Source organism: Lepidochelys kempii, chromosome 7 (genome assembly GCF_965140285.1).
Source record: "Lepidochelys kempii isolate rLepKem1 chromosome 7, rLepKem1.hap1, whole genome shotgun sequence".
NCBI classification, from domain to species: Eukaryota; Metazoa; Chordata; order Testudines; family Cheloniidae; genus Lepidochelys; species Lepidochelys kempii.
In genome coordinates this window covers 28,296,870-28,313,940 of record NC_136386.1, presented here as the reverse complement: position 1 = coordinate 28,313,940, position 17,071 = coordinate 28,296,870, and the positions used below count along the sequence as shown (strand labels likewise).

The window sequence follows — 17,071 nt, the reverse complement described above, 5'->3', positions numbered from 1 at the left end:
GCCTGATGGGCTTTCCTCCAGAACAGAGCCAGCTGTTCCCACATACCCCTTGGTCCTTAAGGGTATGTCTACATAGCCAGTGATGGCCTGCGGAAGTGAGCCTCCAAGCCAGAGTCAAGACGCAGGACTCATGCTACAGTGCCAAAAATAGCTGTGCAGTCAGCGCTTGGACTGGAGCTCAGGGGCTATCCCCACCCCAAGGCTTCAGAGCCCGAGCTCCCATCAAAACTGCAATGTTTATACTGCTGTTTTTAACTTCAGCCCCGTGAACCCAAGTCTATCAACCTGGGCTTAGCGGCTTGTGGGCTGTGTAGAAATACCCTAAGGGGCCAGACCACCATGTTATAGGTTGGCAGCTTTTTCTTTCTAGCTAATGAATGGGATTATGAGCCCAGTACTATGAGATAATAACAAGCACTTCCTGAGAGATACTGAGTGCCTCTTAATTCTCCTTGAAATCAATGGTAGTTGAGGGTGCTCAGCAATTCCCAAGAGGTATTTAGAACCTTAGAAGATTAGATTCTGTATTCACATAGCAGATGAACTGGGTCTATCTGACAACCAGGTATTTTGACAGTACCGACAACTTTTGTTCAGATTTGGTGTGGTACAATCTATACCCATTAAAATCCATACATAAAAAGAAAATTCTATTTGAAATGCCTGTTTTATGTTTATAATTGGTTTAATAGGTTTCCATCTATCCATTTTTGAACCAATATATAACCTTAATTAAGTTAGAGATATCTGTAATAGACTTGAGTGTTTTGTACCACCCGAGAACATCTCTGTGCTTCCCAAATTCTGCCTGCACCCAAGGCCAGGGCAGTCTCTAGCATAATATAGAACAGAGGCTGCTCTAATTAACTGCAATCTCTCGATAGCTACCTGTGGGCTACTTCGCAGATGGGAAGGGCTGTCGCCCTCAACACTACAGCTACTCCCTCCCCTATCCCCTGATACACCCCTTTGTGAGCCAGCACATCCCCTACAGTGGGGGCAGTGAGGGGGGACAGCCTAAGGCCGCATATAACAGCCCTGCACTGCTTCTGCATGAGATTTTTCTCCCAGGCTTTTGCAGCCCCTTTACTGTGCTATGGTAAAGGCCTAATCAGTTCAGCTTTTGTACACACACAGAAGTGTAACATTTTGATATCCAGAACAACTACCACATCTCATTCTGTTGCTTAAATGCAAATTGTTTAATTTGGAGGAATATATATTCAGACTGTTTTTTGTATATTAATTATTGTAACCAATAAAATATTTGATTATACATTTGCAGCCTCAACAGATGTCTTGTAAACAGCCTAAATTTCAGGTTAAATGAAGAAAAACAGAGAGTAAATGTGTAACCATTCTATTTTTAGATGACAGCTTTTGGAGCATTCCTTCACAAAGGGTCTTTCTGCAGGAATTACTTCAATTTGCTGGATTTGCTAGTTGTGGGTGTTTCTCTGGTGTCGTTTGGGATTCAGTAAGTATTACAGTTGCATTTTAAGTGGCCTATATTTTTTCCTCGGGGGTTTTAAAGTAAAAGTGGCCCTTTGTAAGGGATTAGATTCTGCCACCTTTATTCATATCTTGAGTCTGGGTGTGCAGAATTAGCATTTAGTTACTCCCCCTCCACCTCCAGAGCAATAAAATGTGGCATAGAAAATGTTATAATTCAAGTATGGGCCAGCAGTAAATTACTACTTCCCTACCTTCACACCAGAGCAGGATAAGCTGAGGGCATTGTGCCTGAGAGGGGTAACTCACAGAGCTACTCCTTGGTATGTTGCAGCTTATGCATAAGGTTACGATTTTTTTGGATAAAATGTTAATACATTTCATGGCAGAGGTGCAGGAAAAGAAATATGTGTCATACAGGGTGGGGTGCTGTTGGAGAGTGAGCTCACCCCACGCTCCGTCTGCAGCAGTACCTCCTGTCCTGTGCGGCTGGGACCAGCTCCCTGTTCCAGGCATTGCAACCATACCCAGGTGGTCACAGTACCATTCGGGTTTGGTGTATCTGCTCCTCTGTTTCCATCTATGGAAGGGCAGATACATCAAACCTGAGTGGTGCTGTGACCTTGTGGGTCAGGTTGCAACCTGGAGGGGAAAGGCACCGTCACTGGCCAGTGCAGGGATCGCAGACTTTATTCAAATTCACAATTAGTGAGAATACCATGATTTCCATGACAAAATAGTAGCCTTGTGCCATTTAGAACTATAATTGGTGGTGAAGCGGGATTTTTTTACCCTTGTGATCAGGCAAGCCACAGCCATCTAAGAATAGACTCCAGCTCCCACTACTTTGTCAAGGGCTCAATTCTGCTGCACTTGAAATCAACAGTAAAATTCCCATTGACTTAGAAATGAGCAAGAGTAGGGCATCATTAACTTGTTCCTCAATTTTTATTCCACTACTCTACCTATCACTGGTTGCTCTAGTATCTCATTAATTATGTTATTCAACGAGGCAGGTAGTACCACACCAGTCATAGACTTCATAGACTTCAAGGTCAGAAGGGACCACCATGATCATCCACTCTGACCCCCTGCACAACACAGGCCACAGAATCTCACCCACCCACTCCTGTAATAAACCCCTAACCTATGTCTGAGCTATTGAAGTCCTCCAATCGTGATTTAAAGACTTCAAAGTGCAGAGAATCCTCCAGCAAGTGACCTGTGCCCCACGCTGCAGAGGAAGGTGAAAAACCCCCAGGGCCTCTGCCAGTCTGCCCTGGAGGAAAATTCCTTCCCGACCCCAAATATTGTGATCAGCTAAACCCTGAGCATGTGGGCAAGACTCACCAGCCAGACACCCAGGAAAGAATTCTCTGTAGTAACTCAGATCCCACCCCATCTAACATCCCATCACAGTCCATTGGGCATATTTACTGCTAATAGTCAAAGATCAATTAATTGCCAAAATGAGGCTATCCCATCATACCATCCCCTCCATAAACTTATCAAGCTTAGTCCTGAAGCCAGATATGTCTTTTGCCTCCACTGATCCCCTTGGAAGGCTGTTCCAGAACTTCACTCCTCTGATGGTTAGAAACCTTCGTCCGTGCTACTCAGCACTGAGCAAAATGCTCTGTATTATCTCTCTCTGACAAATGAAGGGCCCAGTCATACGAGATGCTGAGCATCTTTTGTGGGGTACTGAAAATTTCCAGCTCCGCTTGATTGGAGCTGATGGTGCTCATCATCTTGCAGCAGGCTCTCAGCATCTCACAGGGTAGAGCCCAGGATAGTTTGTCAGAAATACCAAAGAATGCTTTGGCCAGTATCTTTCCCCAATGACAAAACATACCTGATCTACAGTGTATGAGCAGCCCATGTACTTCTAATTCCTAAGTTGTTCCTGAAACCAAGATACTCACATGATATGTTTGAGAAATTAAATAGGTGTTTTTGATAACAGTAAAGAAGCTGAGATGTATTTCAAAATGCTAACTTACAAAATATTTATTTACTCCAAGGAGTAAATAAGAATTTTTCCTTCTAGAAGGGAACTGCATGAACATAGATAATTTTAGTGAAAGAATAAGACAATTGAAAAATAATAAACTTAGGAAATAACAGGCTAATGCTTGCTTTTTTCCCCCCCACTAGATCAAGTGCTATCTCTGTTGTGAAGATTCTGAGAGTTTTAAGAGTCTTGAGGCCTCTAAGGGCAATAAACAGAGCAAAAGGACTTAAGGTTTTTATCTGTATTTTTTTCCAAGTTATGTTTCTATTGCCCTGATATTCTGCAGTCCTACTGCAGGCAAAACCCCCACTGAAGCCAAAGGAAATTTCCCTGGATAAGGACACAGGTCTGGGCTGTAAATCAGTTTTTGATTCTTAAATATGCTAGTCCAAAACCCAGGGCCAGCTCTAGGATCTTTGCTGCCCCAAGCAAAACAATTTTTGGCCGCCCCGGCTTTTTTTTCGTGCCCCCACGCCGCCGGCTCCGCCTCAACTCCGCCCCTTCCCAACCTCTTCCCCAAATCCCGAGCCCCACCTCCTCCCCCGGGCGTGCCGCATTTCCCCCCCCATTGCTTCCTGCCGCTCCCCCCAACCTCCTGCCCTAACTCACCTCTGCTTTGCCTGCTCCCACTTCTCCCCTCTTCCTCTCAGGCGAGGGAGAGGCAGCGCATTTAGGGGAGCAGGTGGAGCAGAGGTGAGCCGGGGGGGGCAGTGCAGGAAGTAAAGGGGGGGTGGGTAGAGGAATCCTTCCCTGCCCCAGCTCACCTCCGCTCCACCACTGCCACCTCCCCCGAGTGCCCTGCCGCTCAGCTTTGCCTCCCTCCCTCCCAGGCTTGCTACGCGAAACAGCTGTTTCGCGCACAGCAAGCCTGGGAGGGAGGGGGGAGAAGCGGAGCGGCGGCGGCATGCTCAGGGGAGCAGGCGGAGGCGAGCTGGGGCACATTTCTAGGGGTGGCATGGCCGGCACCAAAATGCCGCCCCTAGAAATGTGCCGCCCCAAGCACCTCCTTGTTTTGCTGGTGCCTAGAGCCATCCCTGCCAAATCCTGCTCTAAGTCACAGCAGTTTAAATCTGTAGCATCACCAGCATCACTGAAGGCAGATTTTGACACATAATGAGTGCAGCAAGCCAAATATCATTGCAATTTATTCACTGTAATTCCACTGTGTATATGTACTGCCTGTCACTTTAAGATCTGAAGTAGCCTACTTTCAACAGACTGCTGATACATTCAGAAAATCATGCTAATTTCTGGTAGCAGCATTAAATTAATTCTGTGAACATCAAATGAATATTTTCTAACTGATTAATTTATAAAGTGAATATATAAATATATTTTATAAATATATATTTTTTCTTATAAATCTAAGAAAATGTGTGTGGCTAATGCAGTGTACATTTTTCTACAATAATGCCAAGTAACAAAATTAAATTATACTAAAATCCTTTTATTTTTCCTTTTTATTCACAGCATGTTGTTCAGTGTGTCTTTGTTGCTATTAGAACTATTGGTAATATCATGATTGTTACAACTCTGCTCCAGTTCATGTTCGCCTGTATTGGTGTACAGCTTTTTAAGGTAAATAAATGAATTCCTTCAAAACACATTCAGGCCTGATCCTGCACCAAGGCTTGCCAACTGACTTCAGTAGGGTTCTGTGTTGGAACTGGGTTGTACCCCTGCTGAGCCAATAACAGGATCAGATTCTAAGTTTAGTTGATTTTTATGCCCTACATTCCATCTACATCTTTTGTTTTATAAATAGGGAAAATTTTATCGGTGCACTGATGAAGCAAAACAGAATCCTGAGGATTGCCGGTGAGAACCCTTTCTTTTTATAAATCAGATATACACTATTTTTAATAATAATAATAATAATAATAATTAATATAATATGTTGATTTATAAGACAGTCATACCCTGAAGCCTCTGAGCACCTTAGCAGAATTATAAAGAAAACCAAACTCCAGCACATCAAACACAGGTAGGGAGGTTCCAAACCATTTAGTTTTTTATAGGTCAAAACCAACACCTTAAAATCCACCCAGAAACTAGCAGGCAGCCAATGCATGTCACAGAGCACATGAAGTCAGGAGCAGACAGTGCCAATAAACTGATTGAAATGAACATATATCTCAGGGAAGGGATGGCATCATTCTGTGACTAATTGAATACTTCCCAAGTGTTATACAATCAGTTTCTGTTTCTTTTTTTCTTCCACAGGGGAATATTCATTGTTTATAAAGATGGAGATGTTGATAATCCGATGGTCAGAGAAAGGGTTTGGCAAAACAGTGATTTCAACTTTGACAATGTTCTGTCTGCTATGATGGCCCTTTTTACTGTGTCTACCTTTGAAGGCTGGCCTGCGTAAGTGAACATTCAGTATTTCCATAATATCATTAACAGATGTTGCATTTCTCAAAACAGTTGAATAAAATTTCACTGACGCTTCCTGAGTGGCAAACAATCACCTGCGCTTTTTAGAGTCTTGAGATGATGGGCCTGATCCTGGGATGTGCTGTGGTCCCTTTACTTACACTAATGTCAAGGGGAATTGTGGCACTTGGCACCTTGAAAGATCAGATCTTCTCCAAGGATATAAAGCCTGATTGTCACTAATGAAGGGGGAATTTAGCCCTATAAACATTCTAAATAGTCAAAGGCTGTCAGGCAATAAAAAAAATTAATCACAATTAATTGCGCAATTAAAAAAATTAATTGTGATTAATCACATTGTGAAACAATAATAGAATGTAATTTATTTAAACATTTTTTGATGTTTTCTACATTTTCAAATATATTGATTTCAGTTACAACACAAAATTCTAAGTGTACAGTACTCACTTTATATTAATTTTTTATTAGAAATATTTGCTCTGTAAAAAACAAAATAAATAGTGTTTTTCATTTCCCCTAATACAAGTACTGTAGTGCAGTCTCTTTATCATGAAAGTTGAACTTACAAATGTAGAATTATGTAAAAAATAACTGCATTAAAAAATAAAACAACGTAAAACTTTAGAGCGTACAAGTCCACTCAGTCCTACTTCTTGTTCAGCCAATGGCTCAGACAAACAAGTTTGTTTACATTTTCAGGAGATAATGCTGTCCACTTCTTGTTTACAATGTCACCTGAAAGTAAGAACAGGTGTTCGCATAGCACTGTTGTAGCTGACATTGCAAGATATTTATGTGCCAGATGCACTAAAGATTCATATGTCCCTTCATGCTTCGGCCACCATTCCAGAGGGCATGCATCCATGCTGATGATGAGTTCTGCTCAATAATGATGCAAAGCAGTGTGGGACGCACATTCATTTTCATTAACTGAGTCAGATGCCACCAGCAGAACGTTGATTTTCTTTTTCAGTGGTTCGGGTTCTGTAGTTTCCGCATCAGAGTGTTACTCTTTTAAGACTTCTGAAAGCATGTTCCACACCTTGTCCCTCTCCAGAGGTTAAAGTAAGCCAGTCTGGTCCGGTCCAGCATACCGATAAGAGCTGGTACACAGCCAACCATACTGGCAGTGGCTGGGAACCCCGGGGCTCTGGTGGTAATTTAAAGGGCCTGGAGCTTCAGCCCTTGAAATCACTGCCGGATCCCCAGGGTAGTGGCCATAGCAGGGGGCTCTGGCAGCGATTTAAAGGCGATTTAAAGAGTTCAGTCACAAATTTAATTGACACATTATTTTTTTAACAAGCATCATCAGCATGGAAGCATGTCCTCTGGAATGGTGGCCGAAGCAAGAAGGGGCATAATGAATATTTAGCATATCTAGCACATAAATACCTTGCAATGCCGGCTACAAAAGTGCCATGCAAATCTCTGTTCTCACTTACAGGCGATATTGTAAATAAGAAGCGGGCAGCATTATCTCCTCTAAATGTAAACAAACTTGTTTCTCTTAGTGATTAGCTGAACAAGAAGTAGGACTCAGTGGACTTGTAGGCTCTAAAGTTTTACATTGTTTTGTTTTTGAGTGCTGCTATGTAACAAAAAAAATCTACATTTGTAAATTGCACTTTCACGATAAAGAGATTGCACTACAGTACTTCTGCGAGGTGAATTGAAAAATACTATTTCTTTTATCATTTTTACAGTGCAAATATTTGTAATAAAAATAATAATATAAAGTGAGTACTATACACTTTGTATTCTGTGTTGTAATTGAAATCAATATATTTGAAAATGTAGAAAAACATCCAAAAATATGTAATACATTTCAGTTGGTGTTTAACAGTGCAATTAAAACTGTGATTAATCATGATAAATTTTTTAAATTGCAGTAAATTTTTTTGAGTTAATTGAGTGAGTTAACTGTGATTAATGGGCAGCCCTAAAATAGTCTAGTCTTTATACTGCAGTTCTTATTGCACTTCTTTCCTCCCTGCCTCCATCTTTTGCATTTAGGCATGCAGTCAATGGCATGCGATCCTGTATTCTGTATTTCTTAATCTACCTGCTTCTGAAATAGACCAGGTTTGCCATTTATAAGTCAAGGAAGCAGAAATAATGAGGGAGGGTCTTAACTGTGCAAAGTGTTTAGTATATTCCTTAGATTGTGTATCCAGGTTATTCCAACAGGTGGTATTCACTATCTTTCTAGTCTATTGTGGACAATGGCTACATATTCAAGGACAGGCTTTCCATGATGGTCTTTGATTGTGTGACATCACTGTGGCAAGCACAGCTCAGTGTCTCAATCAGAGTGGCTGTGGACACATTTGTAATGCACATTAAGTCATTCGGGTCTACATTCAAGCTTCCCTTTGCAGGCTAACTCAATTCAATTTTAAAGCTGGGGGTGCACATTGGATATCAGTGTGAGGCTGCTCAAAAAATTGATCTTCAGAGCACCAAGTGACTCCTGACTACAGCATTTGTTTTCGGGGTTTTTTGGTTGTTGTTCTTGTTAAAATTAGAGGAATCTTATAATATTTAGGTCCTGATCTTGCAGCCAAATAGTCTCTTTAGTTACACTTCAACTAATCTTCTGAGATCTTTAGTCCTGCCCCTTTAAATAGTGAAACCATTGATAGCACATAAAGGTTTTGGCCTTTGGGTGAAACTTTTGCTAACAAACTTCAAATAATGTGGAATAGATTTCTAGTTACTATCCATTGACTCTAAGTGAAAATATAATCTACAGGTTTTGTCATTTTAACAACAGTTAAAACATATTTTTTTTCTTTTTTGTTTTTCAGGCTGCTATACAAAGCCATAGACTCAAATGCAGAGAATATAGGCCCTGTATACAACTACAGAGTGGAGATTTCCATCTTCTTCATCATCTATATCATCATCATTGCCTTCTTTATGATGAACATATTTGTCGGTTTTGTCATTGTTACATTCCAAGAACAGGGAGAACAAGAGTATAAGAACTGTGAGCTGGACAAAAATCAGGTTAAAATAAATAATGCCTTTTTTCATTTATAAATTATCTCTTTTGTATTCATACCATGCACAAAACCAGCATCCATTCTGCTGTGGTTTCAGAAGAGGGCACTAGACACCTACCTTACCTACACTGTACAAAAAAAGGCTTTTTAGTAAAAACTGGTTCTAAAAAGTCATCATATTTGGGGGGGGGGGGAGAAAGAGCCCAACATTTTGGTCCTTTCATTGGGATATAGTACTTTTCTACTAGCACAGCAAGGAAAGGAGAACCATTTCAAATTTGCTTATGGACAGACAGAGGTAGATCTTGAAACAGGGAACAGGAATATGAAATGCAACATGTACATATAATATTCTGGAATAGCCATTCCACACCAAAGGGATTGTTCTACCTTCATTTCATGATCAGTAGGGAAATAATGATTTGCACCTTCAGAAAAAAATGGTCCTCTTTCTTGGGCTTAACTGTTTGACTAGAGAAAGCTGCAGTAATTTTTGTACAGTAGTAATGTTCTTTGAAGTACTAATATTCCATTGTAACATCTATTTTAGCAAGAACATACCTAGTACAGTGGGTAGCATCACTGATATATTATGCTCTATGAATTAGGTATATTAAGCACTCCTCAAACAGTTAAAAATCTGGTCAGTTTTAAGGCCTGGTCTGCAATAAGATTTCAGATCCCACTGTAGCTGCACTGATGCAGAACCCTTTGTGTGGACACAGTTTACACTTGTGCAGCATGAATTTGCTAGTGCAGCTTTACCCTGGTTTCAAAACTTCACTGTTGCTAATTACACTGTTGGTTTAATATTGGTGCAGCTGCATGGGTGGCTGAAAACCCAGTGTAGACAAGGGCTAGATTATAACCAGATAAATCATATTTATTAGTATTAATTAAGATTAAATAGGAAAATTTCATTAGTATTAATTAATGTTTGTTTAGCACTCTGAAGATGCAAATCACTAAATAAATGCTGAATATTTTAGGATTTTCCTTAGCATTATTTTATGTTTTTTTCTTATACAACTGAGCAAAGTGGTATATATTACTAACCCCAAATTTAAAGACGGAACAGGGCCTGCTAAACTACCAGATTAATGTGCTTAATAGTAAACATTCCATAATAAAAATATACACTGCCTATTTCTTAGGCTTCTATGTATTTTATAACTGTTGGCACTCACAGTAAATCATATTCAGTTGCTAAATACAATGCATGGATTTATAACAGAAGTAATCATACATGAAGTGCAAGATTTTCATAACTTCTCATTTTGAAGCCTAAACTGAAACTTTTGGTGTTTCTGCTTTTACAGCGTCAGTGTGTGGAATATGCCTTGAAGGCACGTCCCCTGCGTAGATACATCCCAAAAAATCCTTACCAGTACAAGTTCTGGTATATGGTGAACTCCACTGGGTTTGAGTACATCATGTTTGTCCTCATCATGCTGAACACGCTTTGCTTGGCCATGCAGGTAGGAACAAAACAAGCTGCCAATTTACTGTATAAAGCCTTTGATGATATGATGGTGCTTAATAGGACTTAAAAGGACACTGTCAACCTGTCATTTTTTGTAAAGTGACACATTTTTTAAAATTCCATGTCAAGATAAAGCAGCTTTCTGTAGTGTGTCCTGCTGCCTTGCTGATGTTCATAAAGGCCTTTCCAGCAGGGCCGGCTCCAGGCACCAGCTTTCCAAGCAGGTGCTTGGGGCGGCATTCAGAATGGGGCGGCAGTCCGTGTCCCGCGGCGGCAATTCGGCAGCAGCAAAATTGGTAGAGCCGCTCCTGCTTTCCAGTAAGGGAGAGTGATTGACCTGAGAGAAACAACATAAAACATATTTTAGCTTTTTTTCCCCCTTCCTTCTCCCTCATGCTCACTCCTGCCAGCCTCTTCAGAAGCACTGAGGTAACTGGCCTCACAAGTAATAAGAGTTCTGGAAAGTAGAGATCCCTACCCTGGTCCCCCTTCATACACAACAGCCCCAGGCAGGGATCTAGAGAGGGAAAAAAGAGTTTCCCTGCCCTTTCCCATGGCACCCTTTACTCCTACACAAAGATAAGTATAAATTAGGTGCACAATTACATTTGTATTTTTGTGCATGCACTTGCACATCTAAATGTTTGAAAATGAGGCCCTATTGCCATCATTTTTCAGGGGAGAACAGAGTGAAAATAAGCAGTGAAGCCTTACCAAAAAAAAAACCCCTCTTAAATAACTCTCCCTAATGCCGTACAATCTTGGACACAGTGACGTGTTATTCTGAGTCACATTTTAGCGAGGGTAAGGATAAGAATATAGCACTGTCCTTAAACGTGCAGGACATATGTTTTGTTTTGTGTTGTGTTACACTTGTTTGCCACCATTCCATTATTGATACAAATTGCTCCCTTCTACCTGAAGGAGAGAAAGGTCTCAAATAACTGGTTAGACAACAGTAGGTAAGAGAGAAGAAGCATGGTAAGCAGTTAGAGCACAAGATTGGGAGGGGAGTCTGGAGATCTAGTTTCTTTTTTGTAGATATCACTGTATCAAAGGTCATCTTGCTGTACCAAAATTCCTCCTTCTGTACAATGGTGGAGAATAATGCATGCTTACTTGCCTGGGGAAAAATTACCATGGACGTCAAAATTTTTACCACAGACACGTTGCTGAAATAGCAGTAATTCAGAAAATTGTTAGACTGCTGTGGATCACAAACTCATCAGTTAGCGTAGTTTAAGCAATCAGTGCAGCAGCTGAATCCAAAATAACTAAATGCCAGATCCTGTATCCTTTCCCAGGCAAAACAAGTATTTAACACAGGGACCGCAGTATTGGACCCCAGGGCCCACATGCTCAGAAGACGTGGTAGTAGTCATGGTGGTAATATATCTTCCTGTAGGTACTTTTAATGCCCGCAGTAATCTTGCCATTTAGATGGTGAATATCTGATCTGCACTTGAGAGTGCCCTGCTGAAACTCAAATCCTCTGTGTGGTAACGTGTGCTCCTTTAGGGCTCTCGGTGTGCTAATTTGCACCTCAGCATAATTTCACTTAGGGTACATTTGTTCATTCCCAAAATTGTCCATGCAGAAGATTATGTAGAAAGAACAAAGAAGCCTGTTTATATGGATACATGTTTCCCTCAGCCAGCTAAACACTTTATTATGTTTCTGTTCTTTTGCCTAACACATGCCGGTATTACTTCAGCTCCTGTTAGTTACTTGCGTTTGTTCTGTGCTGATTTCATGCATGTGCTATGCCATTCTTTCTGTTTCTTGTGTTGATTTTTTCTGACATTCTCTCTCCAAATGTTTACGAAAAAATGTGTTTTTTGTGGCACAAGCAACATCTTTGGAAATGCAGGCGCTCTTGACCCACTAATAGAAGTAATGAGAGCCCAGTGAAGTGTATATATGAAAGCCACTAACCCCCAGTGCTCTGTGGGGCATGGAGAAGAGCTGTAGACTGTGACCACCATTGATTCAGAATGACATAGAGGAAGAGAAGATATTATGGGTGAAATCTAAATTGGGGGTGTTTTAGAATCTGAAATGTCAGAAGGGAGGGTGTATCTGGGCATCTCATCCATGAACATAATTGAAAAATTGATGTAGTCAGGAAACATTTACTGCCCTTTCATGTTTACTTTATCTTTCACTTTTCTTCCTGTACCTGGATTCAGCCCATCGCTACTGCTCCTGTGCTTCTGATGCATCATTCAACCTTTCCTTAGGCTGTGCCTACATTATGTAACTATAAACATGAGCTCTTCCTGGTAGAATAGATAATATTCTCCCTCTTTTTCATTTTGTCTTGATCTCCTTTTTTGTTTTTTCCTGTCATTCTTACTATTTTCTCTATATACATTGTCTCTTTTTCACCTGTCGCCTCTCTTCTGTGCTTCCTCCCTGAGTTATTTCTCACTTCTTCCCCAAAGCAACAGATTTTCAAAAGAGAAAGAATTGTTAAAATCCAGTTTACATGCCACTGTTTATGTTCTTTGCTTCCTTTTTGTATTTCACTCAGTTAGTGATCTCCATTTATGCTGGCAGTGCCCCGTTAAGATTACAGTCACCGTACAATAATGCATTATAGTCTGAATAAAATATGTCAGGCCATTTTAAATAGGTGTCTAAAAGGTGTGACACAAAGTTGTGTAATAAATCCTTAAAATTCATCATATACAGCCTGGGAAATTACTGTTGTTTATATAGTTATATAGTATTTACTATATATTACTACAGTATTATATTGATCATTTTAAAGCACAGTTTTCTATCTGAATCAATATTTCTTGTCCTTTGGATCATGGCTTCAGGAGAAGGTTATTCAAATTTATTTTTGCCTTGATTTCTGTTAAATGATTAATACACATAATTCAAGAACTACTCTATCCCACCTGTGTGTGTACCTGTCAGTTCCTCTTTCTGTGTGGCTTTAGCTGGAACATAGGGTTAGTACTTTCTTATATGCTATTGCTTACTGTCAGGTCTTTTTTTATTATTTGGCATCTAAAATTAATTGTATTATTCCAGTTGTTGATATGCTTGGCCTAGGTTATGGCTTGAAAAGTCTTTTAAGGTTTGTAAAATATCTATATTTATAATGCCTGTCATATCATCAAGAATATTTCAACCTAAAAACTGCATGTCATAAACATGTGAACTTAACTATTTTGAACACCAGGGGCACAAGAACTCTCGTAATAACTAGCGAACTCTAGTAATAACTAATGACTAAAAAACTCAGAGTAGAAAGCAGTATGGAGCTGTATTGTCCCAAGAGGCGCACTTGGGAGATTATGCCTGAGTCAAACACCATCCCCCAGGACCTGCTCTGTATACACAGAGGGGTGCGCAATCGGTTCCATCCAGTACCTGAACCAGAACCAATACCAGTCTGAGATGAATCCATTTTTAAACAGGAGCCATCAATTTATTCTTGTATCTGAGGTCCATTTATGCACTGAACAATCTTTTGCTAGTAATGGGCCTACACTTTACTGGGCTTCATTACTGACAACAGTTGGTTTATGTCAGCCTACTTTCAATTAATATTCCTTAATTCTTTACTTTTAAAAAGTGTCATATTTTTAATTCACAGCACTACGGACAGTCTAAGCTGTTTAATGATGCAATGGACATTCTGAATATGGTTTTCACAGGCGTGTTCACTGTTGAAATGGTTTTGAAACTCATTGCATTCAAACCCAAGGTAAGTGATTTGGCAGGATTTTGTTAGGTTATCACTAGATCAGTTATATAATCATAACATGAATTTCCCACTAGTTATATATTATTCAAATAAGAGAAGAACCTACATATTTTTCATGGTAAAATATCTGTGAAATCTTCATAGAAATGTTAATCTGATAGTGTGTGTGTATATATATATGCATCTACAGGAAATGAGATGTAGATATCAGAGAAAAAATATTACTGAGTAATTGATGAGATCTGGAATATTTTTGAAGTCATGAAAAGGTCACTGTCTAACCCAGACAAATACTTTCCTGTTACAAGCACTACCAAACATAATGTACACAGGTACTAAATTATGATCACGATTGTTTAAAAAATACTGATAAGCTTAAAAAAATAAAATCTAACTGACGATAAAGAACTACATATGATTTTATTTTTTTGTATAAAATGCAGATATAGGGCCTGATTCTGCAAATATGCACACAAGTACTCCTTTAGTTTTCTGGGGTCACTCAGATGTAAAAGTGTTTGTAGACTGAGTCCGGAGTAGACATTTTGGTTTCCTTGCCTTAAAGGGACACTGTCAAACTAAACATTATGGCCAGATTTTTGAAAGGCGTCATTAAGGTCCTGAACCCATAGGTGCTGGAACTCATGTTGCTGGGAGTGCTGCCCCACCCTCTAACTTGAAGAGTTTCCATCATATACAGGGTTTATAATTTGGTTCAGTGGCTCTCAAGATCGCCACTATACAAATTGTTCCAGCACCCCTGCCTGAACCTCCAAGGAGATACATGCAGATGTACCCTGAGCCCACATGAAGCCTCCTTGGCTTTAGTGGGGCTCCATGTGGAAGCAGAGGTCTACCTTCAGGCATCTCTGTGCTAGTCTGGGACCTAATTTGGATGCTTCCATTTTTTGGATGCCCCACTTGAGAAATTTTGGGCCTGGTTTTCAAACATTCTGAAAAATATCCCTTGCCTTCATTTGATGTTAGGCTCTGAATATCAGGCCCACTGTGTCAAGCTGAGCACGCAAAATTTTAGGCATCCAAAATTCTAGTTATCGCTTTTGAAAATGTTGGCCCATACGTTCTTAAAAAGTTAATTCCCACTGATTCTAACAACACCTGGCAGGATTAAAACAGAAAGAAATGATAACAATCTAATTTGATTGTCATCATCTGTGTTGTTTCTTCACTTTTCACATTCCACCTGTGACAGTGAATGGGAAACAGAAAAAGAAATTAGACTAAATATTGCTGTCAGTTACAATGAAATCAGTATTTACTTTGATCCGTTTACACCAGCAGAAATAAGAGCAGAATTTGGCCCACTGACTATAAACAGAAAGTGAAACTGGCCAGTCTAGTTTTACTGACCTACCTCAACAGGATCTGGTATGTTTCATGTTCCATTTCCTGCTGGGGAATGTTTTTCATATTTTCAGTTCAAGCTAATGAAGCTAGAACCATCCCTAGTCTGATCATGGCTGATTAGGGTCCTGACTTTTTCTTGTGTAACCAAGACCTGGTATTCAGACCCAGAGTGTGAGGTTTTGGGTAACTGCTCATCTACACACCCACAGGGCTTTCTCTTGCAAGATTCTACAGGTTCTGCTTTAAATGTGTATGTATTTATTTATTTTAATTGTTATATCCCTAGTCTTATTCAAATACTAGCTGCTTCGCAACATTAAAATGAATATTATTGGAGGCCACAAGAGAGATAGTGAAGATATTTAGGCTGCAGTGCCATCATTATGCTGATTCTGTGTCCTGGCCCTCTTCTGTATGCTGATTGGCTACTGAGGTCTCTGCTAGTTTTAGTGGCCCAAAGTGCCTTTTACAATCTGTGCTTAGCGTGAAGATTGAGTCTTTCCCATGCTTTTGTGATATCAAGACTGAGATTACTATAAAAGGCTCTACATAGGACTATCCCTGAAGACAGGTCAGAAGTTTCAGCTAGTGCAAAATGCATTGGCCCTATGGTGGCAGTACATTACATCAGTGCTCTGTAGAGTGCATGAACTACCTGTTCACCTCTGGATACTATTCAAGATGTTGATACTGATCTGTAAGACCTGTGCTGTTTGGGTTCTAACTCTGTGAGACTCTGCCTCTCCCCAAATGAAGAGCTCTTGATGGTACATTATCACCATGGGTCTATATATTTGAATAGCCGGGGCTGGAAGCAGGGGCATCATTTGCTATAGGGTAAGAGGTGCAGTTGCTCCCCAACCCCGAACTTTTCTTTATAGGTTCTATATACTCCGTTATGTCTTCCACTTTTTGCCACCCCCCTACCTCTCCAGACTTTGGATATGATCATTAGGAAAGCAAACTTTGCCCTCCCCAGAATGTTTCTGAAATGATCCCCTGGATGGAGGGAAGGTATTTTCAGGAGAGGGTCCTTATTTCCAGAATTCAGTTCCCCCATTGGTCCAGCAGAGCCCAAATTTGTTTACCAGCAGGGCATGGTGAAAGGACCATGAGTTTAGTCAGAGGTTTGCTGAGATCAATTAGGAAGCAGGGAACCTAGGGGGCAAGGCATTAAATATCTTTAAGATGGCTCTTGTTATCAATTGGAGATTTTACCTTTGCTTTTTATTGTGAAGTGTCCTTTTTAAAGCTACTTATATAGCAGTATAGTATTGACTGTGTTTTAAATTGCTGTAAATGATTTGACAGGCTAGGAAATGGGTCAATGCCATTTATAAATCTAAGTATAAAAAAGACATTTTTAAACTGGTAAAATCATGTTTATTAATATTTGGGTCTATAAATGCAAATTTTAAACCAAACCTACATTTTGGCTTGGGGTTGTTGTGTGGAGGTTGATTTCTGTTATGTTTATGTTGTAACTGGGTAATTTGACTTGATGTGGGGGAATTGACAGAACTGATTATGTATTTAGTCCCAGATTCTCAAAGTTATTTAGGCAACTAACTCCCACTGAGTTCAGTGAGAGTCACAGGTCCTTAAATACCTTTGAGTATCCATGCCTT

The 17,071-nt window shown here is 40.1% G+C and overlaps 1 protein-coding gene across 9 annotated transcripts in view; it reads left to right on the top strand.

Moving 5' to 3' along the window:
- The window catches only part of CACNA1D (calcium voltage-gated channel subunit alpha1 D), a 324,438-nt gene that overhangs the window by 224,057 nt on the left and 83,310 nt on the right, over positions 1-17,071 (top strand). For all 9 annotated transcript variants that reach the window (XM_078853625.1, XM_078853622.1, XM_078853624.1 and 6 more), the window contains 8 exons: positions 1,371-1,477; positions 3,610-3,697; positions 4,937-5,044; positions 5,232-5,284; positions 5,690-5,836; positions 8,674-8,875; positions 10,191-10,349; positions 13,965-14,075. In XM_078853625.1, coding sequence (XP_078709751.1) covers positions 1,371-1,477; positions 3,610-3,697; positions 4,937-5,044; positions 5,232-5,284; positions 5,690-5,836; positions 8,674-8,875; positions 10,191-10,349; positions 13,965-14,075 — 975 coding nt within the window. The remainder of the gene's footprint in view (positions 1-1,370; positions 1,478-3,609; positions 3,698-4,936; positions 5,045-5,231; positions 5,285-5,689; positions 5,837-8,673; positions 8,876-10,190; positions 10,350-13,964; positions 14,076-17,071) is intronic.